The sequence below is a fragment of the Rhinopithecus bieti genome, unplaced genomic scaffold, assembly GCF_001698545.2.
Source record: "Rhinopithecus bieti isolate Rb0 unplaced genomic scaffold, ASM169854v2 scaffold_23276, whole genome shotgun sequence".
NCBI lineage: Eukaryota > Metazoa > Chordata > Mammalia > Primates > Cercopithecidae > Rhinopithecus > Rhinopithecus bieti.
The window spans coordinates 1,346,000-1,371,026 of record NW_016810868.1 but is presented as its reverse complement, the minus strand read 5'-3'; the positions used below and the strand labels follow the sequence as shown (position 1 = coordinate 1,371,026).

General features: G+C 64.9%; 4 protein-coding genes across 7 annotated transcripts; 3 read left to right on the top strand and 1 right to left on the bottom strand.

Annotated features, from left to right (window-relative positions):
- The first annotated feature begins 5 nt into the window (after positions 1–5).
- AJM1 (apical junction component 1 homolog) lies at positions 6–6,559 on the top strand. The gene is given in 15 exon segments (XM_017893078.1): positions 6–1,310; positions 3,064–3,818; positions 3,820–3,912; positions 3,915–3,953; positions 3,955–4,002; positions 4,005–4,035; positions 4,038–4,114; positions 4,117–4,165; positions 4,168–4,272; positions 4,275–4,378; positions 4,381–4,761; positions 4,764–4,826; positions 4,828–4,899; positions 4,901–5,102; positions 5,105–6,559. Coding segments are annotated over 14 exon segments (3,024 nt in total). The 5' UTR covers positions 6–1,310; positions 3,064–3,122; the 3' UTR covers positions 6,169–6,559.
- A 1,390-nt stretch (positions 6,560–7,949) lies between these two features.
- On the top strand, positions 7,950–9,975 carry PHPT1 (phosphohistidine phosphatase 1). Of its 4 annotated transcripts, none has more exons than XM_017893085.1 (4): positions 7,950–8,596; positions 8,959–9,083; positions 9,452–9,506; positions 9,694–9,962. In XM_017893085.1, exons 1-4 carry the CDS (start codon positions 8,437–8,439, stop codon positions 9,726–9,728), a joined length of 375 nt encoding a protein of 124 aa, XP_017748574.1. In that variant the 5' UTR covers positions 7,950–8,436; the 3' UTR covers positions 9,729–9,962. The 4 variants fall into 4 exon arrangements, with proteins under 4 accessions (XP_017748574.1, XP_017748573.1, XP_017748572.1 ...); XM_017893084.1 differs by having other exon boundaries at positions 9,449–9,506; XM_017893083.1 differs by lacking the exon at positions 9,452–9,506 and having other exon boundaries at positions 9,694–9,975.
- A 1,966-nt stretch (positions 9,976–11,941) lies between these two features.
- On the top strand, positions 11,942–19,682 carry MAMDC4 (MAM domain containing 4; the record flags this gene model as incomplete). Its single annotated transcript, XM_017893215.1, is given in 27 exon segments — positions 11,942–12,116; positions 12,193–12,366; positions 12,453–12,578; positions 12,677–12,807; positions 12,889–12,973; positions 13,107–13,232; positions 13,436–13,573; positions 13,659–13,747; positions 13,826–13,999; positions 14,142–14,226; positions 14,318–14,506; positions 14,610–14,726; positions 14,889–15,020; positions 15,580–15,696; positions 15,777–15,911; positions 16,034–16,167; positions 16,236–16,455; positions 16,528–16,665; positions 16,848–16,966; positions 17,050–17,140; positions 17,259–17,354; positions 17,357–17,404; positions 17,589–17,723; positions 17,874–18,001; positions 18,080–18,188; positions 18,790–18,965; positions 19,444–19,682. Coding segments are annotated over 27 exon segments (3,429 nt in total), but the record flags the coding sequence as incomplete, so codon positions are not given.
- Positions 19,683–20,955: 1,273 nt separating this feature from the next.
- EDF1 (endothelial differentiation related factor 1) lies at positions 20,956–24,578 on the bottom strand. Its single transcript, XM_017892997.1, has 5 exons — positions 24,573–24,578; positions 22,650–22,701; positions 22,119–22,279; positions 21,740–21,833; positions 20,956–21,187 (listed from the first exon to the last, which is right to left on the bottom strand). Exons 1-5 carry the CDS (start codon positions 24,576–24,578, stop codon positions 21,126–21,128), a joined length of 375 nt encoding a protein of 124 aa, XP_017748486.1. The 3' UTR covers positions 20,956–21,125.
- Between the last annotated feature and the right edge of the window lie 449 nt (positions 24,579–25,027).

The window sequence follows — 25,027 nt, the reverse complement described above, 5'->3', positions numbered from 1 at the left end:
GCAATGCTGTGAGGACATCCCACCAACCCTGGCCACACCCTGGGTACATCCCAGCCCACCTGTGCCAGGGCTCAGCAGCTGCAGCCAGCACACTTGGGGGTCCGCAGCCCCATGAGGTGGAAGTCCAGTCTGCATGGCTCCCAGGCAGCCGCCTGCAGCACTGCCCCCCCCTTCGGGCCCCTGCCCCCTCCAGCTGTCAGCAGCGCCCAGCCTCCACCCCCACAGCTACTGTTGCCATGAGAACCCTGCAGGGCGGGCAGGAAGAGTGCGCTAGTGAACGGGAGGGGGTGGCCAAGCTGGAGGCTCCTGTGCCTGGGAGCTTTGTGACCCCAGGGTGTGGGGCAATCGCTGTGGTCCCTGAACAGGTGCTGTGGCCCACAGCAAGCTTAGGAGCCTGGCCCCTTAGCCCACAGCCCATGAGGTCAGGGTCAGCTTCAGGGGTTCCCCTGGTGTGGGAATGGGTCGACAGTACGTGAACTTGCCAGGATCACACCATGGACGGCTATGTTGGGGTTTCAGTGGGCCCTGCTTTGAACAACGCAGAATGGTGTAGGTCCTGCCCTTCAGAGCCAAGGGCATCGGCTACCCACTCCTCTGCCAAGCTAGAACGTTTCCAGGCCCAATGCCTTAGGGAGGGCTGGCAGAGTGGGACGAGGACATTACCAGACAGGTGCGGTAGGTCACGTGCAGGCCTTCCCAGGCTGGCAGAGACACTGGATGCAGGAGTGGCCTCACCCAGAGAGGATGGCATCCTGGGGACACAGGGGGCTGCAGGGGCCATCTGGCCCCAGGTACCCACGGAGATTTTGGCATTGGCAGCCTCGAAGCAGATAGGGCCTGGGGAAAGGCCAGTGGAGCAGGGAGCAGCCCATCTGGTCCTGCCTCGCCCAACAGGAGATGCAAATTCCAAGATGCCCCTAACCAATCTCTGCAGCCCAGGCCAGGGCTTGGGGCCCCTCCTCTCAGGCAAGTGTGTTGGGGTGACACTGGCGGGACTGGCAGGCTGCTCCGGGCCACAGGGCTCCTGTTGAGACGCTGAAGTCTGCGTCTTGGGGATGCTCCGCACAGCCCCAAATTGGAGCCTGTGCAGTCACGATCCCGAGCTCCACAGTGCAGCCCCCACTGGGCGCGGCCCCTTTAAGTACAGCTCTTTCAGCTGCCATTGGGGGCAGCACTGAGCAGCCAGGCCAGGATCCGCGCTGCTGCCTGGAAGCTTCTGCCGGTGCCGGGGACGCAGCGGTGCCGAGGACACAGAGGAGCCGACCTGGGGGTGACACAGCCCACCGGGGCACAGCCGGAGCAGCACCCAGGTAAGGGGCTGGCGGCCGAGTTGCTGAGTGTGTCACTGTCATGGGCGGGGGAGGCTGCCTTAGGGCGGCCGCAAGGATGGGGAGTCCCCGCCCCCAGGCAACACCGGCTGTATCCCTTGAAGGGCCGCTCCCAGCCAGAGCAGGGCTGGGAGGTAGGGAAGGCCTCCAGCCATCTCCGTGGGCTCCAGAAGGCCCTGGGCCCACGAGGGGGCCGACCCCCACCCCCATCCCCATGGGAGAGGGTGTCACCCATAGCTTCAGCCAGCAAGGCCCACTGTCACCTCCCTGGGGTGGAGCCTCACACCCTGTCATCCGGCCGGATTCCGGCCTGGCCTTTAGCTTAGCATGAAAGAGGGAGCAGGAGGGTGGACAGTCCTGCCACGGGTGAGGTGGAGGGGGGAGATGGGGTGGGCGGGAGGCTGGGATGGGGACAAGGCCTGAGACTTGTTGCCCTGACCCAGAAAAACAGCTCTGCCAGCAGGAAGCCCCTGCACACCTGCGACACAGGGGGGGGGACCCGGCCAGACCCCGAGAGGCCCATCCACCTGAGGTTCTGCCGCGCGAGGGGCCTGGCTAGGTACCCGCTTCCCCCGGCTCACTCTGGGGTAGACCCCTCCAGACCAGGTGTTGGATGTGCAGAGGCCAGGCCTGTGGCCACTCTCTGACGCACCCCCCAGCTGGCTCTGGGACCACAGAGGGGCTGGCAGTCCACATCGGAACCCTGGCCAGCCTGCAGCGTGGGGGCCTAAGAAACGCAGGTTTCCATGGAACCTTCTCAGCAAAGTGGGGAGGGCTCTTTCCTGCAAAGCAGTGGGGCTTCCCCCACCCTCCGCCCTGCCCACCCCCAGTGGGCAGCTTCCGGGCCGGGTGCGCAGCTCAGGAGATAGGGGCTGCCACGAGCTCATGGCTCGATGGCTTGGGACTGCCTTGCACACCCTAGGGGGGTGTCCTGTGCGTTTACACAAAGCTGGGGCCTTGCTTCAACCACCCAAAGATACTTGGGGTCAGAAGAGGTGTCGGCAAAGGAAAGGGAGATTTAGGGCCCAGGTATGCTCTCTGGGGGCTTTTTTCTGGCCTGGAGCTCACAGGAAGTTGAGGGCACCTAGGCGTGGGTCCTTGCAGTGCTGGAGGAGGGGCTCTGTGCTCGGCCTGGCCAGCAGTTGGGGTGGTTGGTGTCACCCGCTTGGTGCAGAGCTAGCTAAGGCTGAGACCCAGCGACTCGCCTTCGACTGTGCGCGATCGGAGGGGTCGTTCTGCGGTGGGCGCTGTGACGAGGGCACAGTCACTAATGTCTCGTGGGGCAACACCTATACATAAGGGCCAAATGCGCCCCGTCCTTCCAGCTGCGGACACCAGAGGGCGCAGCCCCCAGGACCACGCCCCCACTCCCTTACCCCACCCGGAAAGGGGTCCACCCGAGCCGGCCCCGCCGTCACTAGTCGGGGGAGGGGAGGCCCTGGAGCTTCACGCAGGAGCTCCCGCCGCGGGAACCACAGCCACGGCTAAGCCTTTCTGGCCTGCCCGCCCCATAGCCGGGAGAGGACGGGAGAGGGTCAGGACCTGGGCGCCTGGACAGCTGGGTTCCTCCCGCAGGTGCTTCTGACCCCGGCATGGAGGAAGCGCCCGCATTCTCGGCCCAGGCCTGCAGCCAGGGCTACTCCGCCCGCTGCGCCCCAGGTAAGCCGGGCCAGCGTGGGGGAGTAGCGGGGCCTGGGCTGCGGAGGGGGCCGCCCTGACCCGCGTCTCCCCCCAGGGCAAAAGCCCCGCAAGGCAGTGTGAGCTGGAGCCGCCAGCCTGGGGACCTCTTTTAAGATGACCCGTACGGACCCTCCGGACCTGCTGGTGTCAACCGTGTACCAGGACATCAAGGTGGCGGCCCCGGGACCCGCAACCAGGCGCCCGCCATGTGAGCGATCTGTGGCCCGGCCTGCTGAGCCCGAGCCTTTCAACAAGCGCCACTGCCGCAGCTTCGACTTCCTGGAGGCGCTGGACGGGCCGGCCATGGAGACCCTGTCGGAGCCACCGCCCCCGGAGTCCGCTGTGCCGCGCTCCCGGACCCGCGAGGCCGAACCACGCCGCCGCGCCCGCTCCAAGAGCGCGCCCCGCGCGCCCCCGGGCCTGACGCCCGCGCCTGCCTCGCTCCGGTGTTGCCCGCCGAGGGCGGAGGCCCAGCGTGCAAGCGCGGGCCGAGGCATCGCCGCCCGGGAGCCCGCGTTACCCGGCGGCCTCCGCGCCCTCGCCAAATGAGCTGCACCCCATCACAGTTGCAGCCGCAGCGGGGGCGGCCCCGGCCGCATTGGCGCCCCTGTGCGCGCCGGCGGCCGCTGCGGCAGCCTCCACGAGCCCACCCGCGGGGTCGCCGCTCCACCACCGTGCGCTGCCGGCTTTTCTGTGTACATCAAGCCGGACGACGCAGTGCTCCAGCACGCCGCTCCGGGCTCGCGGTCCTGCGGGCCCGCGCCGAGGCCGCGACCCTGGGGCCCGCCCCGCCCACGCAGGTTCACGGCCTCACGGGGTACCCGGGCCTCGCCACATGGCGCTGTCGCGCACGGCGCCGACGCCCAGCGACTTGATACTGTGGGCGGACCCCCGAGCGCTACTACTGCGAACGGGCCGCTGCCTGGGCCCCGGGACTACGCTGATGCGCCGCAGTCTGCCCTTCACCACCCCGCCGGGCCCCCACCCAGCCCTTCCTATACAGAGGAGCCCGAAGGCTTCCGGGGCAGCTTGCAGCCAGCCCGGCCGAAACCTTCGATGCCTACTGCCCCAGGCCCTACCGGTCAGAGGAGTCCAGGCCCAGTCCAAGCGCATGCCGGCGGCCTACTACGCAGGAGAGGTGCGCACCTTCCCGATCTCGCACCGCCCTCCCGCTCCTACTATGTGGGAAGAAGGTCACCCGAGACTACGGCCTGCAACCTAACGGGGCCACCGACATATAGATTCTCCGAGGAAAAGCCCCGGACCCAAACTCCAACCGCCCGAACACCACTTATACAACCGGAAAGACAATTCGGACAGACGGATACCGCGAGCGCGCGGTCCTGGCTCGGACGTACCCGCACCCGCCGCAGCAAAAAGCCGGGCCTGGGCGGACTGGGGCCCGGACCCTACCCGCACCCTGAAGTGCGCCTGCCCTCTGACCGCCGACCCGCTGCTCGCCTCCTGGCACGGCAGGCACCGGCACACAGATCCGACCCACGGCTGAGTCACCGAAACAGCCGCCACTTACTCGCGCTCCTGGGACAACATTCTGGCACCGGGGCCCCGCCGGAGAAGGGGACCCGCTGGGCCGCCGGTCCGGCAGGCTACGACGACCTGCTGGGCGCCGAAGGGGCAGGAGCGCTGAGGCGTGTCCCCGGGAAGGGCCCGTCGCCCGCCCGTCGTCGTGAACCTGTCCACCTCGCACCAGACGCTACCAGCCGCACGATGTCCCTGTGACCGAACGTCGCTGGACGGAGAAAGGGCCGCGCGGGCGACGGCCTGGGCCGCAACTGGTACGTGACGCCCGAGATCACCCATCACCGACAACGACGCTGCGCGCCACCGAGCGCCCGGAGCGCCAGCCTGGGAGGTTCCCGGGGGCCGCAGCGCGGCCACCTCCCACCGGGCCCGAGCCCCACCGCTGGCCGCCAGGCCAGCCTCGAGAGCTAGTGACGGATGCTCATTACGGACCTGGGTCAGATCGACTTCGCGAGCCCCCGGCCGGCACAGGACCTCAGAGGCACAACGCGGGCCGACATTCCTGGGCCCCATGTCTGCGTCCGACTGCTGACTCGCGGCCCGCGGGCTCTGGGCTCCCGCGCTGGCGCCGCCACGCTCGCCCCCCGCCTCAGCCGGCAGCGCCGAGGAGCCCGCGGCCCGGGGAGAGGCGGCCGACGCGTCCCCCGAGCCCAGCGCCGACGAGGACGACCTGATGACCTGCTCCAATGCGCGCTGCCGGCGCACGGAGACCATGTTCAACGCCTGCCTCTATTTCAAGTCCTGCCACAGCTGCTACACCTACTACTGCTCGCGCCTGTGCCGCCGCGAGGACTGGGACGCCCACAAGGCGCGCTGCGTGTACGGCCGCGTGGGCAGCGTGTGCCGCCACGTGCTGCAGTTTTGCCGCGACAGCGGCCCGGTACACCGCGCCTTCTCGCGCATCGCGCGTGTCGGCTTCCTGTCGCGCGGCCGCGGCGTGCTCTTCCTGGGCTTCCCAAGTCCAGGCTCGGCCGACAACTTCCTGCGCTTTGGCCTGGAGGGACTGCTGCTGTCCCCCACCTACCTATCGCTGCGTGAGCTGGCCACACATGCGGCGCCCCTGGGCAGCTACGCCCGCGAGCTGGCGGCTGCTGGGCGCCTCTACGAGCCGGCAGAGTGCTTCCTGCTCAGCGTATCCGTGGCCGTGGGACCCGGCGCCGCGCCCCCGGGGACACCCGCCCTGCCCGCGCCCGCGCCACGCAGCCACGGGCCGACAGTGCGCAAGTTCGCCAAGGTAGCGCTGGCGGCCGGCAGCCCCACGCGGCCGCCCCCGGCGCGGAGCCGCGAGCCCGACATGGAGACGCTGATCCTGACGCCGCCGCCTGGCACGGCGGGCCTGGATCAGGACGGCGAGGCGGGGCGGCGCGCGCGCGAGGTGGCCTTCATCCACATCCAGCGCGAGCTGCGGCTGCGCGGCGTCTTCCTCCGCCACGAGTTCCCGCGCGTCTACGAGCAGCTTTGCGAGTTCGTCGAGGCCAACAGGCGCTTCACGCCCACCACCATCTACCCCACGGACCGGCGCACCGGCCGCCCCTTCATGTGCATGATCATGGCCGCCTCCGAGCCGCGCGCGCTCGACTGGGTGGCCAGCGCCAACCTGCTGGACGACATCATGTGAGGCGCGGGGCCCACCAGGCCCAGCTCAGGCGCTGGCCCGAACCCTGCCCTGCCCACTCAGGCCCCGCCCGGCCCACCCAGGGCCGCCCCCGAGCCCCGCCAGGGCCCCACCCCGGCTTCTCCTAGGGCCGCCTCTTAATTCCCTGGCCCTCCAAGCTCCGCTCAGTACGGCTTCCAGCTCCGCCCAGGCCCCCACCCCCCGGCCCTCCGTCCCCGTAGTGTTCCTCACGGGCTCTTCGCCTTCCCATCCCCAGTAACCCCTCTCTCATCTCCCGGGTCTCCTCCCTCTCCCAGCTCGCCCTCGAGGATCCCCAGAAGAAGCCGGTCCTCGCCCTCGGTGCTCCCCGCTGGGAGGCGGGGTGGGCCTGAGGACCGCCCAGCTCTGCCTTCACTCGGAGGGGTCACTACTGCACAGACCCCACGCGTACAGATCCGGTCCCCGTCGGTCCGCGGGGCTCTCGCTGGAGCCTCCCCAACTCCGGTTTCCCCTCGTCCAGAAGCCCGACGTAACCAAAGCCCAGTCTGTCACTTTAAACACGCCCCGCCCCGCCTCCCGCGGCTGGGGTGCCTCCTCTGGAGAACACCCTGGTCGACCTTCGTGCGTCCGTGTGCACGAGCGCGTCCCGGCGAGGCGGTGGGCAGGGCCGAGGGTGCGCGGTGCGTTACCGCTGGTCGGATCCGTTACACTGACCACGCCACGCGCCCTGTCGTCCCCTCGCCTCCAGCCGCTGCAGTCTGGGCCCTGCAAGAGCTGGGAAAAGCCGCAGGAAGGTCTTCAGGCCGATATGCGAGTCTCCCAGCCGAAAGGGCACAGGACCTGGGCAGGGGAAGCAGAGCACGTGGGCCTGGCCAGAGCTGACACCTGGCTAGGAGAGGAAGGACCAAGGGACAGGGGGCGTTTCCAGGTGGGAGCCTGGAGGGGAAAGCGTGGTGCAAGCAGGTGAGGGAGCGAGCTAGTTGGTAAGCGCAGAAACCCACCCAAAGGGGCTTGCCCTGTCCCGAGAGGTCCCCGCACACCCGCTCTGGCCGCACTCCGTCCTGTGGGCGTGGAGGTGCAAGCCCGGCGGCCGGGCCTCCACCTGCCCCCCAAGCGCACCCTGGTCCGCGCCCAGGGCTCTCTGGAGGGTGGGGTGTCTGGGAGAGGAGTGGAGGCCAAACGCAAGGGTCCTCCTGGAGTCCCTAGCCCTACTTCGGAGCCAGGGAAGGGGACACCAAGTGAGAAACTGGGCACCCCTGCCTCCGCTCCTGCTCTCGCACCCGGCGCGCCCACCTCGTCCCCGCGCGTCTGCACCGGCCAGGCGTCCCGCTTGCCCACCCGCCGCCGCGCCCCGCGCCCCCTGCCCCAGGGCCTATGCATTCGGCCCCACCCCTGAGGGCCGGCCAGGAACACCCCTGGATCGAAATAATTTCCAGGAAGCAAGAGCTTTCCAACCAAGTAAAATAGAACTTGAATGTAGCGGCTGCTGTTGCCTCCTTGTGCGGGTAGCCGGTTTGGGGACGGAGGCGTTCGGGCGGTGGAGAGGGGAGAGGGGGAGGCCTTCGGGCGATGGAGGCGGGGGGGGGAGGGGAGGAGGCGCTTCGGGCGATGGAGAGGGGAGAGGGGAGGCCCTTTGGGCGGTGGAGCGGGGAGGGGGAAGGCCTTCGGGCGGTGGAGCGGGGAGGGGAGCCTCCCGGCGGTGGAGAGGGGGAGGGAGGCCTTCGGACGATGGAGAGGGGAGAGGGGGGGAGGGTTGAGGCCCTCCGGCGGTGGAGAGGGGATGGGGAGGCCTTCGCAGATGGAGAGGGGAGAGGGGGAGGGGGAGGGGGGAGGCCTTCGGTCGGTGGAGGGGGGAGGGGGAGGCCTTCGGGCGGTTGGGGCCACGGGGAGGGTGGTCTTCGGACCACGTGCGGGACAAGAGATCAGGACTGGCACGTCCCTCAGACCTCCCTCCTTGCCCCAGCCTCGCGGGCCGCCTAACTGCCCCTCTCCAAGGGTGCCACCGGACCTCGCTGGAGAGGAACTTTTCCGTTGGCTGGATTTAATCACCACCCATTCCCGGTTCCACGTTTCCTTTAAGTGGGGCTAGTGGGGCTGACGGGGCCGCAAGGCGGCAAGGAACTGGATTGCGATTGGTTAGCACGTGCCTCGGTCGGCGGTACAATTGGCTGAGGCGCCGGGCCTTGGGCAGCATTCCCCAACGGGATTGGTCGCCGCTTTCCCAGAGCCCGCCTTCCGCAGTACAAGTGGTCCCCGGGTCGGGTGGGAGGCGGGGCCTCCGGGACGAAGAACATGGCGGCGGCGGACCTCGCTCACATTCCTGATGTGGACATCGACTCCGACGGCGTCTTCAAGTATGTGCTGATCCGAGTCCACTCGGCTCCGCGCTCCGGGGCTCCGGCTGCGGAGAGCAAGGAGATCGTGCGCGGCTACAAGTGGGCCGAGTACCATGGTGAGGGCGGGGCCTGCCGGCGTGCGAGGGGCGGGGCTTAGCGGGACGGGGGCGGGGCTGCGGGCCGCGGACTGCGTTCTGCTCCGAGCGCTGCCCCTGCTAGGTTTGAGCCAGGCTCAGGGCCTGGGCGGGAAAGGCGTGACCCGGCCTGACACCCCCCGCCTCACAACAGTCTCCCAGTTCCCGAGCCCGCCCCGGTTCCACCCTCCTCTCATTCATCCCTGTCCCAGCCTCAAGGGGCTTCGTCTCCTCTGGGGAAGAGGCTGTTCAGAGCTGGGATTTTAGACCCCTTCGGCCGGGAGTTCTTCCCGCGGCCTCCAGGGGCGGCCAGGGCACGTCCTGAGGCCGCCCTCCCATCCCAGCGGACATCTACGACAAAGTGTCGGGCGACATGCAGAAGCAGGGCTGTGACTGTGAGTGTCTGGGCGGCGGACGCATCTCCCACCAGAGCCAGGACAAGAAGATTCATGTGTACGGCTACTCCATGGTGAGCCGCAGCCCCGTCCAACCCTGCTGGAGGCCCCAGTTCCAGCTTCGAGGCCCACCTGAGTCTGCTGCCCTGACCCGTGGCCCCAGATGAGCACGCAGGCTTCCCGGGGTTCTCCCAGGGTGGGCGGCAGAGCCCTCCTTCCAGGGCCAGTTGTGTTCCTACATTCCCCCCTGGAGCACATGCCAGACCTGAGGGGCGGGAGGGAGACCCCCAGACATGGCCTGCCGTTCCCTCTCCCTGCCCCGGGAGGCCTTGCTGGGCTCTAGCTGTCCTCCAGCACTTTGTGCCCTGGGCCCCCAGGGGCAGTCAGTACCTGGGTGGAGTTCACAGTCCCCGCCCGTGCTCTTCACAAAAACCACCAGCAGATGAAAGCCACGTGCGTCCCTCTGGGTGCCTCAAGCCCCAGGATCCACCCTCAAGGTTTGCTTTGCCTATGAGGTCGCCTCTCCCCAGGGGAGCCCCCAAGGGCGGTCGGGATGGTGGGTTTGGCACCCCCAGGCACTACCTGTCCCTTTCCCACACTCGCTTCTGGTGTGGCTGGATGCCCAGAGCCAGGGCATGGGGTCGAAGGGTCCAGGTGGTGCCAGCAGGCGTCTTCTCTCTCCAGGCCTATGGTCCTGCCCAGCACGCCATTTCAACTGAGAAAATCAAAGCCAAGTACCCCGACTACGAGGTTACCTGGGCTAACGATGGCTACTGAGCACTCCCAGCCTGGGGCCTGCTACCTCCAGCAGCCATGTCGGAGCCCCCGCCTTTGCCTGCACCCCTTTCAGGGTTGGCCCTGCCTGCTTCTGCGGCAGCTCCTGGTGACGTGCTGTCTGCCAGGCTTTGCAGACAGGCTAGCTTGGCCACAGAATTAAACATGTTGCCACGCCTCCCAGTCTCTGAACTCTGTCCTTGGCTTCCGCACCCTGCGTCACCACCTCCAGGGCCCCCCAGACCCTAACTAAAGCAGGTGGGTGGGGGAGCACAGGAGTGGCCCCAGGGAGTGGCCGTGCACACTCAGCCCTTTGGGGTCTGATAAGGGGGCCCTGCTGACGGCCTGATTGCTCTTCCCACGGCCACTGTCCTCCAGGGCATCTTGGAGTCAGGGCCTGATCCCTCGGGCTGGCCAAGACCTGGGGCACCCACCAGTGCTCCCTCCTGTGAACCCATCCCAGGGCTTCCCAGTGTCCTGTCTGCCCTGAGGCTCGGCCTGCAGGCTCCTTCCATGACTAGCCCCATGGGGCCTGCCAGTATCCAGGGTCAGGTCCCACAGCTGCACCTACCCTGCAGGCTCACATTGACTCTGGGGGCCCCTCCTGCACCCGGCAGGGCTGTGGGCACGGCATGGGTTCAGGCCTTGCCCTGGGAAGCCCAGACACAGTGGCACTCTGTGGGGTGGTACAGGGGCACCCTGGGGGCCAGGGCTGGTTGTGCACAGGGCATCCCCACCTTTGTCAGCTCACTGGTCCTCCGGCCAGCCTCTCCAGACGGGCACTGTCGTGACCACATTTTACAGACCGGGACACTGAGGCTCAGTGACACAAGCTCCGAGGTCACACCATGGGAAATCACAAACGGGGCCTGGCTCCAAATGCCACACTCCTTCCCTAGCCTTAAAGAGCCCTGCCCCAAGTGTGGGTCTGTTTCATGAAAACCAGAAGTTTCTGGGCTCCTAGGGACCCTGTGCCTGGCACCAGATGGCACCTGGATGCTCAGGGTGAATGAATGAGGGGGTGATCCTTCAGAGGCAGGTGCCCCACAGCTGCGAACGCAGGGGCCGGCTCTGGTGCACATGCTGGACTCCCGCAGCTACCGGACTGGTTGAATCCTGACCACCAGGCTAGTGCCAAAGGCACAGTGAGAGGCCACAGCGGCCTCTGCCCACCCCACACTGCCGAGCAGAGTCCTGGTGGGGTGCCTGGGTCCCTCCCCATTCCAGTGGGAACCTCCCCTCCACCAGGCAGGGCAGGGCAGGGCAGGGTGGAAGGGCCTGACCTTGTGTCTGAGGGAGCCGAGCAGGTGGGAGCTGACCCTGGGTCAGAGGCCCCCTCCTGGGGCCGCTATCCCGGCCTATGCTTGGCACCGTCAGCACTGGGTGGGGCCAGGCCGAGGGGCCCTCCACTTAACAGCAGAGTCAGCGCGTGGGGCCAGTGCAGGCTCATAACCGCACAGAACTTCCCAGGCACCCTGTGTGGCCGCACTGGCCCTGCTTCCTCTGGCCCAACCATGCCTCTGCCCAGCCACCTGCTGCCCGCCCTGGTCCTGTTACTGGGTAAGTCGTTTGTCTCACTCCTGAAGCAGGACGAGGGGCTCTGGCTTCTGAGCCTACCATCTGTGTGGCAGTGACGGGCACCAGGGCTGACGCCTGAGCCCCAAAGGGAAGGTGGTTTGCCAGGCACTGCCTTGGCTGGTCTGCAACAGGGGTGACCTGGAATCAGCCCATGGGGTCCTCAGGCCTGCCAAGCAAAGGAAGAGACAAGACTCCTCTCCCAGTCTAGGACAAGAGAGCTCAGGAGGTGCCCCCCAGCTCTGTCAGCCTTTGTCTGCCACCCTTGGACTGGGCGGAGCCTGTGGAGGCCCCTGGGCCGCCCATTGTTGCCTCCCATTGGGGGTCACCCTCCCAGTGCCCAGTTCACTGCTGGGCACACTGGGTTCCTGCTACCTTTCTGGGGGTGTCCCATGGCAGGGTCCTCATCCCCACACATGCCCAGGCCCTCCTCCCCAGCCTTTTCACGGCTGGAAACAGGAGCATGCTCTGCTTGGTCCAGAGCCGGGTGGGAGTTCTCTGATGGGTCCTGGTCCCTCCCTGCCCCATCTCCTGGTCTGAGAGGCTTCCCTGGACAAAAGATGTCCAGTGCCAAAACTGAATAGTCCTAGGCAGGCTGGGATGGCTGATCACTCTGCACCCAGGTCCCCTGGCTGTCACCCTCCCAGCAGCAAGATCCCCAGGCTGGGCCTGGGTCCCCAGCCACTGCAGGAGCCCTGGTCAGGCCGTGTGCAACTTCGTGTGTGACTGTAGGGACTGCTCAGATGAGGCCCAATGTGGTAAGCCAAGGCCAGATGGGCGGGCAGGGCCAGTGCCGAGCAGGCCTGGCGCACATCTGACCACCCACTCTCCCAGGTTACCGTGGGGCCTCACCCGCCCTGGGCACCCCCTTCACCTGCGACTTCGAGCAGGACTCCTGCGGCTGGCGGGACATTAGCACCTCAGGCTACAGCTGGCTCCGAGACAGGGCAGGGGCCGCACTGGAGGGTCCTGGGCCTCACTCAGACCACACGCTGGGCACTGACCTGGGTAAGGCCAGGGCAAGTCTCTGCAGGCCTCTGTCCCAACACCCTCCTTGCTCCCTGCCCTGTCTCCTGACCTCTCACCTGGGCCAGGCTGGTACATGGCCGTCGGAACCCACCGAGGGAAAGAGGCATCCACCGCAGCCCTGCGCTCGCCAACCCTGCGAGACGCAGCCCCTTCCTGCCAGCTGAGGCTCTGGTACCACGCGGCCTCTGGAGGTGCACTCTGGACCCCCAAAGCTCATGGGGGGTGCCCAAGGGGAGGGCGGGTGGGGACAAGCAGGGACGCAGCTGCCCTGGGACCCCTGACATTGCAGATGTGGCTGAGCTGCGGCTGGAGGTGACCCATGGCTCAGAGACCCTGATCCTGTGGCAGAGCACAGGGCCCTGGGACCCCGGCTGGCAGGAGTTGGCAGTGACCACAGGCCGCATCCGGGGTGACTTCCGAGTGAGCTGGAAGGGTCTGGAGAGTGGGAGCCTTGGGGGGGTCTGGGCCCTGACTTAGGTCCTGAGGGCCTGTTCTCTTCAGGTGACCTTCTCTGCCACCCGAAATGCCACCCACAGGGGCGCTGTGGCTCTAGATGACCTAGAGTTCTGGGACTGTGGTCTGCCCAGTAAGGCACTGCTTCTTCCTGTTCCACCCCCAGGAGGGCCCCTGCCTGCCCACCCCCTGCTCAGACCCTGTCTGCCCCCAAGTGCTCTCCCACTCCCAGGGCCTCGGTGAAGGGTTAACCCTGCCCCACCCAGCCCCCCAGGCCAGCTGCCCCCTGGGACACCACCACTGCCAGAACAAGGTCTGCGTGGAGCCCCAGCAGCTGTGCGATGGGGAAGACAACTGCGGGGACCTGTCTGATGAGGACCCACTCACCTGTGGTGAGGCCAGGGTGGGGGCCCAGAGTGAGGCAGGGAGACTGGACACCTCGGTGGGGACCCTAGCACTCATCCGGGAGGGGGCACCTTGGATCCTTGGGATGATCCTTCTGGGGGTGTGGTTGCCAGGGCCACCCTGGAGCTGGGGCCATATGGCTGCAGGAAGCACTGCCTAGTGGCCCTGACACCCCCACCTCCCACCCTAGGCCGCCACACAGCCACCGACTTTGAGACAGGCCTGGGCCCATGGAACCGCTCGGAAGGCTGGTCCCGGAACCACAGCGCTGGTGGTCCTGAGCTCCCCTCCTGGCCACGCCGTGACCACAGCCGTAACAGTGCACAGGGTGAGGCCCACAGGGGACCCAGCCCAGGCCCTGTCCACGTGGCCACAGCCCAGCGGCTGTGGCCCACTCCCGCCCTTTCCTGCAGGCTCCTTCCTGGTCTCTGTGGCCGAGCCTGGCACCCCTGCTATACTCTCCAGCCCCGAATTCCAAGCCTCAGGCGCCTCCAACTGCTCGGTGAGATGGGTGGGGCTCACAGGGCCTCCGTGCTGGCTGCCCAGGTGCAGGGCCCCCAGCCAGCTCTTGGTTCCACAGCTGATCTTCTATCACTACCTGCATGGCTCTGAGGCTGGCTGCCTCCAGCTGTTCCTGCAGACTCTGGGGTCCAGTGCCCCACAGGCTCCTGTCCTGCTGCGGAGGCGCCGAGGGGAGCTGGGGACTGCGTGGGTCCGAGACCGTGTTGACATCCAGAGCGCCCACCCCTTCCAGGTAGGGAACAGCAAGAGGGTGGGGTCTGGGGAGCCAGGATGCGGGCAGGGGAGGGGAACCCACAAGGTGCCCGCTGCGGGTGGACAGGGACCAGACCCCAGGGAAAATAGGCTGGGCACTCCCTGAGCCCCTCTGCCCTCAGATCCTCCTGGCCGGGCAGACAGGCCCGGGGGGCGTCGTGGGTCTGGACGACCTCATCCTGTCTGACCACTGCAGACCAGTGCTGGGTAAGCCTGCTGAATCTGCCCTACCCTGCCTTGCCCTAGAGAGGCACAGCACTCCCCATCTCTGCCACCTGACCCAGTTCTGCCCCCACAGAGGTGTCCACCCTGCAGCCACTGCCTCCTGGGCCCTGGGCCCCAGCCCCCCAACCCCTGCCGCCCAGCTCACGGCTCCAGGATTCCTGCAAGCAGGGGCATCTTGCCTGCGGGGACCTGTGTGTGCCCCCAGAACAGCTGTGTGACTTCGAGGAGCAGTGCGCAGGGGGCGAGGACGAGCAGGCCTGCGGTAAAGGGGCTCAGCCTCCTGCAGACCTCCTGCTGAGGAGCCAAGGGGGTAGGTGCCGGGGCGGGCCGAGGACTCTGCCATTCAGTGCCCATTGCTGTTTCAGGCACCACAGACTTTGAGTCCCTCGAGGCCGGGGGCTGGGAGGACGCCAGTGTGGGGCGGCTGCAGTGGCGGCGTCTCTCAGCCCAGGAGAGCCAGGGGTCCAGTGCAGCTGTTGCTGGTGAGGCCCAAGGCCCAACGCTCAAGCCCCCACCCGGGTGTGCGCAGCATCCTCGGAGGGGTCTCTGCTCTGTCTGTACTCCAGAGGGTCTCAGGATTGGGGATCCCTGAGGGACAGAGTGGGGCCCTGGACGAGGCTTTGAGCACCTTGCTCTTCCCCTAGGGCACTTCCTGTCTCTGCAGAGGGCCTGGGGGCAGCTGAGCACTGAGGCCCGGGTCCTTACACCCCTCCTTGGCCCTTCTGGCCCCAGCTGTGAACTCCACTTGGCTTACTATTTACAGAGCCAGCCCCGAGGTACCACCGCCCCCCACAAGCTCCCTGGCCAGCCCCTGGGTGCTCCCTGCACGGTGGGAGGGATCTGGGGTCGGGTGACCCGCAGCACCCCCACCCCGCTGGCCAGGTTTCCTGGCACTAGTTGTGGTAGACAACGGCTCCCGGGAGCTGGCATGGCAGGCCCTGAGCAGCAGTGCAGGTGGCTGGAAGGTGGACAAGGTCCTTCTAGGGGCCCGCCGCCGGCCCTTCCAGGTGAGGAGGGCAGCCCAGAGTGGGGGTTCCACTGGAGCGGGCCCTGACTTAATGGTCCTCCTCATCCCCTTATCCCATGAAGCTGGAGTTTGTCGGTTTGGTGGACTTGGACGGCCCTGACCAGCAGGGAGCTGGGGTGGACAACGTGACCCTGAGGGACTGTAGCCCCACAGTGACCACCGAGAGAGACAGAGGTTCCTGCTGCCCATCCTCATTCCCACCTGGGTGCTCCCCCGACACCCCTCCAGGGACCCCGGAGCTTCTACCTCCTCAGGGCTCTGGAGGGGGAGGGGGAAAGGTCTGTGACCCCACCTGGCCCCACCCCCAGAGGTCTCCTGTAACTTTGAGCGGGACACATGCAGCTGGTACCCAGGCCACCTCTCAGACACACACTGGCGCTGGGTGGAGAGCCGTGGCCCTGACCACGACCATACCACAGGCCAAGGTAGGACGGGTGCTCAGACCAGGGGTGGCTTTCAGACAGGAGTGGAGCATCTCTGCAGCTCAGCCCCATGCCCCCTACAGGTCACTTTGTGCTCCTGGACCCCACAGACCCCCTGGCCTGGGGCCACAGCGCCCACCTGCTCTCCAGGCCCCAGGTGCCAGCAGTGCCCACGGAATGTCTAAGCTTCTGGTACCACCTCCACGGACCCCAGATTGGTGAGTGGACCTGGGAGTGGGGCAGGGCCCGTGGGGAGGCCCCCGGAGGTTCAGAGTCCCCCCTCTGACACCTATCGAGGCACAGGGGAGAGGTCAGTTATGGACTGGTCCCCTCCCTGCAGGGACTCTGCGCCTGGCCATGAGACGGGAAGGGGAGGAGACACACCTGTGGTCACGGTCGGGCACCCAGGGCAACCGCTGGCATGAGGCCTGGGCCACCCTTTCCCACCAGCCTGGCACCCGTGCCCAGTACCAGGTGAGGCCTGGCGCCCAGGTGGGAGGACAGAGCAGGACCCCTGGCCAGCTGACACCCTCCACCTCTAGCTGCTGTTCGAGGGCCTCCGGGACGGATACCACGGCACCATGGCGCTGGATGATGTGGCCGTGCGGCCAGGCCCCTGCTGGGCCCCTCATCACTGCTCCTTTGAGGACTCGGACTGCGGCTTCTCCTCTGGAGGCCAGGGTCTCTGGAGGCGCCAGGCCAATGCCTCGGGCCACACAGCCTGGGGCCCCCCAACAGACCACACCACTGAGACAGCCCAAGGTATGTGGGCCTGGCAGGGGCAGGGATTGCGGGGCTGGCCAGGGGCTGGCAGGCTGATGCTGGCACCTCCAGGGCACTATATGGTGGTGGACACCAGCCCAGATGCACTGCCCAGGGGCCAGACGGCCTCCCTGACCTCCAAGGAGTATAGGCCCCCGGCCCAGCCTGCTTGCCTGACCTTCTGGTACCACGGGAGCCTCCATAACCCAGGTGAGGGGCTTAGGGAGGGGACCCCAGTGGGCTCAGGGAAGCTTGGCCTGGTGTCCCCACCAGCCTTGTGCTGAGGCCACTGGGGAGCCTCTTGCGCCCGCCAGGCCGGGAGCCTGGGAGCTCAGACCGGGACCTGCAGGCGCTCTCCCCACACTGCTGACCGGGGCCGCCCCTGCTGGCAGGCACTCTGCGGGTCCACCTGGAGAAGGGCGGGAAGCACCAGGTGCTCAGCCTCAGTGCCCACGGTGGGCTGGCCTGGCGCCTGGGCAGCGTGGACGTGCAGGCCCAGCGAGGCTGGAGGGTGAGTGCAGGGTGGGGTGCCCCTCCCCCTTCCCCTGAGGGCTTCCTGGACCCGCTGAGGCTGCCCTGCCCTGCACCCACCAGGTGGTGTTTGAGGCAGTGGCCGCAGGCGTGGCACACTCCTACGTGGCTCTGGATGACCTGCTCCTCCAGGATGGGCCCTGCCCTCGGCCAGGTGGGAGCCCTGCTGTGGCCTCAGCCCTGCTCTGGGGCACCTGCCTAGCCCTCTCCCTTCGTGGTGGTGGTGCCTAGGGCTTGGGCGGCAGCACTACTCACCCACCCATGTCTTGCAGGTTCCTGTGATTTTGAGTCTGGCCTGTGTGGCTGGAGCCACCTGGCCTGGCCCAGCCTAGGTGGATACAGCTGGGACTGGGGCGGGGGAGCCACCCCTCTCGTTACCCCCAGCCCCCTGTGGACCACACCCTGGGCACAGAGGCAGGTACGTGCCCACTGGAGCCAGGTGGGGAGGCGACCCAGAGGCCAGCCACACACAGCCACCTGGCGTCCTGCTGCCCACCGAGTACACGCCCCATCCAGAGGAGGCCCTGCCCACCTAGCCTCTGCTAGGGCCCTGAGGGCTGGCTCTGCCCATCAGCTGGGCATCAACCTCCTCTTGTTCCCAGGCCACTTTGCTTTCTTTGAAACTGGTGTGCTGGGCCCCGGGGGCCGGGCCGCCTGGCTGCGCAGCGAGCCTCTGCCAGCCACCCCAGTCTCCTGTCTCCGCTTCTGGTACCACATGGGCTTTCCTGAGCACTTCTGTGAGTCCGGCTGGGCCAATGGGTGCCTGGGCAATGGGGGCAGCAGGGGTCCAGGAGCAAAGGTGGGGAGGTGGCCTCCCACCCCGCCCCTGGTTAGGTGTGCAGGAGTCCCGGGACCCCAGGCGTGACACGCCCTGGCCCTGCTCTCAGACAAGGGGGAGTTGAGGGTGCTGCTAAGCAGTGCCCAGGGCCAGCTGGCCGTGTGGAGCACAGGCGGGCACCGGCGGCACCAGTGGCTGGAGGCCCAGGTGGAGGTGGCCAGCACCAACGAGTTCCAGGTGAGGCCGGCTGTCCGGGCCAGGAGCCGCCTCCTCCTCCACCCAGGGCCCACACAGACTCCTTTCCTTCCCCATCAGGTTGTGTTTGAAGCCACTCTGGGCGGCCAGCCAGCCCTGGGGCCCATTGCCCTGGATGACGTGGAGTATCTGGCCGGGCAGCGTTGCCAGCAGCCTGCCCCCAGCCCAGGTGAGCCCTGGGCTGCAGTGAGGCACGGAAGAGGGCCCAGGGGGCCAGCCCGGCTCAGGGTTTGCCAGGCTTACCAGCGTGTGGCCCCAGGAGCTGTGAGCATGCTGCACCCAGACAGGACAGGAGAGCTGCCAGGCCTACACCGTGCCCTCCTCACTCTCTGCCCCGCTCACCCCTGGGGCCACTGCCTGGGCTGGGCTGTCCCTGCACCCTGGGGTGCAGCCTCTGGGGCCTGCCCTGCCTGGCTGTGGCCTCTGTGCTCCCTATGCACACACCGAGGGCAAGGTCCATCCTGGAGGAGCTGCCAGCCGGGTCAGGGCAACCACTGACTGCTCTCACTTGGTGAGGGAAAGGATCTCACCTGGGGCCACGAGCCCCACCAAGTCTGCAGACAGCAGCTGCCTGCCTGCCAGGCCCCATCCTTGTGGTGGCAGAACAGATACTCTCTGCCTTTGAAACAGGGGTGAACCCCAGGAGCCAGCAGAGGCTGAGGGGACCAGGCTGCCCCAGGCTTCCTCCTCAGCCTCAGATGTAGGGGCTACACCAGGACACCCGAACTGGGGGCTGCTCTGGAGGGCTCACGTGTCCCTATGGCCCACAGGGGACACAGCCGTACCCGTGTCTGTGCCAACTGTGGTTGGCAGTGCCCTCCTATTGCTCATGCTCCTGGTGCTGCTGGGACTTGGGGGACGGCGCTGGCTGAAGAGGGGGAGCTGCCCTTTCCAGAGCAACACAGAGGCCACAGCCCCCAGCTTCGACAACATCCTTTTCAATGCGGTAGGAGCCCCCGGGGATGGGTGGGCAGGAGCCTCTGTGCTCAGCTGTGACCCTGGAGGATAGGCACTGGCAGGACACATCCCCCCAGGGAGGAGCCCCCACCTGTGCAAGGCCCATCCTTGCCCTCCCTGCCCTGCCTCTCCCAGCCACCACTGTCAAAGCTCCTCCTCCTTGGCCGGGCAGGGTGGCTCACACCTGTAATCCCAGCACTTTGGGAGATCGAGGCAGGTGGATCACCTGAGGTCAGGAATCTGAGACCAGCCTGGCCAACATGGTGAAACCTCTTCTCTACTAAAAATACAAAATATTAGCTGGGTGTGGTGGCAGGTGTCTGTAATCCCAGCTACTTGGGAGGCAGGGGTTGCAGTCAGTGAGCCGAGAGCATGCCACTGCACTCCATCCTGGGTGACAAGAGCGAAACTCCATCTCGGGAAAGAAAAAAAACAAAAAACAAAAAAACTCCTCTTCCTCCTCCTAGGATGGTGTCACCCTCCCAGCATCTGTCACCAGCGATCCGTAGACCACCTCAGACAAGGCCTCACTTCCTCACATAACATCCAGCACTTGGTCAGACCCTAGCCGGGGACCGGACACCTGCCCCACCCAGGCTGGGACAGGCTGCAGGTCTCAGGACATGCCGAGGCCTGGGCGTTCCCTGCCCTGTGCTGACTCTGTTGCTCTGTGAATAAACACCCTGGCCCATGAGGGCGGCCCAAGCTCCCAGGCTGAAGTCAGTGCATCCACACTTAACCAGCCAGTGAGGGTGGGGGCTGCAGTGTTAAGTGACATGATAGGAGAACATGCTAGGGGCACCTGCTTGCTTCTGGATGCAGCTCAGGAACCAGAGACAAGGGGACCCTCTCCCATGAGGACACAGACCCACCAGGACAAGGGCCAGGGCAGGGGCTCTGTGTCTATTGAGAACAACAGTGAAACTGACCCACAGCATCAGGAGCATGCAAAGGAGATGACCCTTAGGGGACAGGGTGCACGGAGCAGGCCCAGAGGGAAGAAGTGCCTAAGCTGGGCCCATTGTCTGTGGTACAGGCCTGAGCTGCCCCAGGGACTGTGGGTCACAGCGCCCAGGTCACCAGGTGCCCCAGGGCTGCAGCTGAGCCCTTCCCTTTGGCCCCTGCGCCTGAGCAGGAGGGTGACCCTGTGAAGCTGTGACCTGGCCTGGGGCACAAGCAGAGAACTCCCATCCTAACGCAGGGTCAACGTCACTAACCTCAGCTCCCAGAGCTCTGGTCCTCCATGTGGGTGACTCGGGCACAACCCCGTGGTGAGGGCCCAGTCTTGTGGCCTCTGAAGCCTGGCTGTGGGTGGCTATCCCCAGCGAGGGTGGCGATACCCAGACCTGTGCAGCCAAGCCCCCTCCTGCCCACGGGAAAGCCCTACCCTGTCTCATGAAATCACATCTGCCCCCAGGAGCCGTGCGGTGCTAGAGGGCACAGCATGGCACCCTCGCCAGCCACCGGGCTCCTGTCCGCCCTGGGGACTAAGTCCCAGCAGAGGGTGGTGGTCAGGCATGGCTAGTGCCATCCCTCGTCTTCAGGTGCCATGGGGCTGACCAGTGCCTGCTGTCCACACAGATGGGCGAAAGGAAATGGCCCTGCAGAGACACCTTCAGAGCCCCCTGGCAGCCCACTCCCGGGCATCAGTCATGAAAATTCACCGGCCTTCCCCACAACTAGGGGCCTGGGAGCTGAGAGCAGGACCGAATACTCTGGCCCCGGCACCAAGGGCAGGAAATTCTCCCAGCTTCTCTTTAGAGCTACATCAGAGAAAGCAGCTCCCAGTGACACCGCTCCTCCTCCTTCCGCGCCTCTGGCCTCCACCCCTTACCCTTATATAAGGTAGTGCTCAGAGCTCCCTGAGGCCTCTAACCCACAACTGCTACTAGGCAGACACCCCTAGAACAGGAAGGCGGAGTTCTGCATCCTGATCTGAGGAACGCGACGTAGCGAGAAAAACAGTCAGCAGAACCCAACGCTTTGCAAGGTTTTGTTTGTTTGACAGCAGGAATGGGCTGGGGAGGGTTCCCCACGAGCTGGACCCCTTGTTCCATGTGGCCGTGAGAAGACCCACGGCGGTGCTGGCAGCCAAGGGGAGCCGGCAGAACGAGACCAGCTGGAGCGCACTGACTTCGAGGCTTTGTGTTCATTTCGCCCTAGGCCCCTTCTCGATGGGCTTTCCAATGTCCTTTCCCCGGAGCTTGAGGCCTGAAATGAGCCACAGCCACTGGCCACTGCAGCGCCAGCGCCCTCCTGCCCCCCACGCTGCCCCGCTTCAACATCTTCCCAGGGAAGGGGGCCACGCCACTCCCATTCCTCACTGGGCTCTCAACACACAAGCACTCCTGGACCTCACATCTAATTTTGAAAAGGATGAGTCTGATCATCTTAGACAGCAGAGCACAAATACCCCTCTCTGGAAGAACTGGAGCCAGGGTCCTCTGCGGAACTGGCTTCCGGCCCCATGCGGATAGGGCCTGGACCGCTGTGCTCAGGCTCAGACCATGGCCAACAGCACGGGCTGACGGGAACCGGCAAGGGGAAGGGAGTGGGATTCCACTGCTCTTGGGGGTTTCCCGAGGCCTGCAGAGCCCCCATCATCCCTCAGTCTGTACCGCCTGGAGAAGCGAAGCCCCAGAATTCAGAGAACAGGGGACCCTCAGGGCCATCTTCGTCTCCCAAGTCCCACTCTCACCAACCCCAGCCAGGAGTGGTGGCCTCCCTGTCCAGCGGACCCGGCGAAGGCGGAGGGACACTCACCGATGGCCCGCTCGATCTTGCCCAGCACCTGATTATTGGGTATGGCCCGTCCGCTCTCATAGTCCGCGATCACCTGTGGCTTCTCATTGATTTTCTAAAGAGAACATGTGCTTTATACACATCAGCTCCACTAGCACGGCTGCGAAACCAGGCGCAGAGCGCTGCCTGAGAACACCAGCTTCTGGGGCCCCTGGGGTACGCACCCACACGCAGCTGCGTTTTGTGCAAGAGTGAGAGCCGGGCTGACCTGGCTTTCCGAGGCATTCCCTGCAGGGGCACCAGGGGGGTGGAGCCTGCCCTCCCCGTGCTATCTGAACACCGGCCACCCCCCTCCCCAAGCCCACAACCCCAGGAGGAGTGAGAGCCGGCGCAGCCTCACCGTGGCCAGGTCCTTCTGCGTAAGCCCCTTGCTCTGCCGACCCTGCTGGATCACCTTGCCCACCTCCAGGGTCACCCTGTCATGGTGCAGCTCCTCCGTCTCCCGGTCCAGCTTGGCTGTGTTCTTGGTGATAGAATGTTGTTTGTTCTGGCCAGCAGCCCCTGGAATCGGTGTGAGGCAAAAGCAGAGGAGAGGGTTTGGAATTAACCTGACGGAAAACCATTTCAGAGTGGTAACCAGACCCCAGAGGCTGCCTGAGCCCAAGGGGACATGGGAACCCAGGCTGTCCCAGGTTCACACGCCTCAAGGCATGGACTTCCAGAGTTTTCTCTCAGTTATGGGGACAGACAGCTGCACTCATGCCAACCAGAGCTGCTCTGGGAAGATGGCTGCCTCCCACGGCTCCGGCCAGCACCGGTTCAGGCAGGCACACAGCTGACAATGTCCCTGTGGACACCATCCACACCACACCCACCAGCACATGGACCCACAGCACAGCCTCATTTTGCAAGTGGAAACACAAGTACCTACATTTCTTGGAAGTCTCCACATCTTCTCCTCGTCTCTGTGCCGCTAAGATAGCCTAGAAAATTAGAAAACATCAGATCAAAAGTAGCTTTGGCAGTGTCCAGCACACACCAATTCAGGCCTGCTGTTAGCCAGTTAGCACACTGCTAAGGACTAGTGGTGCCCAACGACTGATATGCAGTGCTGGGTTCAATTACCCAAGCTCAACTAGGTACTGCAGCTCATGTCTGTAATCCCAGCACTTTGGGAAACCAAAGTAGCAGAATCACTTGAGGCCACGAGTTCGAGACCAGCCTGGGCAACACAGCGAGATCCTGTCTCTACAAAAAAATAAAATAAAATAAAAAATTGCAGGCATTGTAGTACACGCCTGTAGAGGGAGGCTAGGGCAGGAGGATCACTTGAGCCCAGGAGTTTGAGGGTGTGGTGGGCTATGATAATGCCACTGCACTCCAGCCTGGGCAACAGAGTGAGACACTGTCTAAAAAAACAAAACACAACAAAACCCCAAACTCGTTATACAAACGCCTCTATAATCAGATGTTTAGGAAATTCATAATAAACTGCTAAGAGAACACCACTTCCTTTGCTTTTGGAAAAAACACCCTAGGGTTTTTTTTTTTTTTTTTTAGAGTTGGGGTCTTGCTATGTTGCCCAGGCTGGTCTGGAACTCCTGGGCTCAGCCTCCCTCCTGAATAGCTAGTATGCACTAGTGGATTCTTTTTGAGAAATCATATTTAGCATAGATTTACTTCTCTGCTGGATTCTACTGCAAAAGTAGGAACACCAAATGCTGGCCTGGTGCGGCCTTCCTCCCTGAATCTGGCTCCCAGTAACACAAAGATGACACATCTCATGGAAGCCTGCAGGCTCCCCAGAAACATCACCAATTACAATGATGCTATCTCATCTACAGTCACTGAATATTAATATAATGTATTTCTTGACTTTTTTTTTTTTTTTTTTGAGATAATCTCACTCTGTCGCCCAGGCTGAAATGCAGTGGCACGATCTCAGCTCACTGCAACCTTCGCACTCCGAGTTGAAGCGATTCTCCTGCCTCAGCCTCCCCAGTAGCTAGGATTACAGGCACCTGCCACCATGCTTGGCCAATTTTGTGTATTTTTAGTAGAGACGGGGTTTCACCATCTTGGCCAGGCTGGTCTTGAACTCCTGACCTCATGATCCACCCGCCTTGGCCTCCCAGAGTGCTGGGATTACAGGCTTCAGCCACTGTGCCTGGCTAACATTTCTACCACTTCAGAGAAGTGACTTGTGGAGCATCCTAAGTGTGATGTACTCAAAGATGCTGCCACACAATTATTCCCGTGACTCCTAGCTTGTGGCCATTAAGTTTCCTTTAAAAGAAAAGGAAACTTTTCTTTTAAAGGAAAGTTCTGGCCCAGTACAACCAGCAAGGGTAGGGCAGACCAATGAATCCCTGTCACCAGAGCCCCAGCACATCCTGGCCCAACTGGCCTCAAAGGCTTCAGCCCTAGGCCACCTGAGAGTACAAATGAGGCAGAGGTGGTGACTAAACTGTCCTCCCTATTACATCAGACTCACAACTGACCCTCGGATCCATCGGCCACACTGGCAATCTCCTTCCACAAGTACTGCTCAGGGCACGCCCATCTTCCACCCGTGCAACAGGGGGAGGCAGGGTCCACCTGCTCATGGGGTTCCCTGATCCAGGCACTCCCTACAGCCTGTGATGGACCCAGGTAGGCTCCTTGGGCAGTATCTGACCAGCGGAGACCAGTAGAACCAAGCAGGCCCCAAGCAAAGAGAAAAGTCTCAGGGAGGAGCCTACCCGCTGTCCCCAGCTCCCACTCGGGTCACTAACCTCTGTCCCAGTCACCCGGTCTCCCGCCTCAGGCCTGCTGTCCACTGGCCCCCAGCCCTATCCCAACCCCAATTCCCCACCCTCATCGCTGGTTCCTGCTGCTTGCCCCAGTCCCCACCCCTGTCCTAAGCCCTGTCCCCGACTCTAGTCCCTGTCCTCCCAAGCCCTGTCCCCAACTCCATCCCTGCCCCCGTTCCCAGTGCCCACCCTGGTCCTCTGTCCCCTATCCTCACACAAGGCCCCAGCCTTGTCCCCGCCCCCGTCCCCACCTCCTGCCTCTGTCCTCACACCTGTCCCCACCAACAGTCCCTGCCCCTATCCCCTTCCCGCCCCACCCTGGCACTGATCCGCGGCCCTATCGCCTGCCCCTTGCCCCGTCCCGTTCCCTGCTCCTCTCCTCCCGCAGTCGCCCGCCCCCTGCCTCCTGGGTCCCTCCATCCCCACCTAGGTCCGCCCCTCACCTTCCCACCCCTGTTCTAGCCCGGTCCTCCTACCATTGCGATGCTCCCCGCCCCTCGAACCCCATCCTCCCCCC

Excerpts from the sequence above, each read along its gene's own strand:
- EDF1 (XM_017892997.1), bottom strand. Across the intron at positions 21,834-22,118 it reads CGCAGAAGGACCTGGCCACG|AAAATCAATGAGAAGCCACA; the intron begins GTGAGGCTGCGC and ends TGTTCTCTTTAG. Across the intron at positions 21,188-21,739 it reads CAAGATCGAGCGGGCCATCG|GCCTCAAGCTCCGGGGAAAG; the intron begins GTGAGTGTCCCT and ends GGCTCATTTCAG.
- PHPT1 (XM_017893083.1), top strand. The coding sequence starts at position 8,437 with ATGGCGGCGGCGGACCTCGCTCACATTCCTGATGTGGACATCGACTCC. Across the intron at positions 8,597-8,958 it reads CAAGTGGGCCGAGTACCATG|CGGACATCTACGACAAAGTG; the intron begins GTGAGGGCGGGG and ends CTCCCATCCCAG. Across the intron at positions 9,084-9,693 it reads ATGTGTACGGCTACTCCATG|GCCTATGGTCCTGCCCAGCA; the intron begins GTGAGCCGCAGC and ends TTCTCTCTCCAG.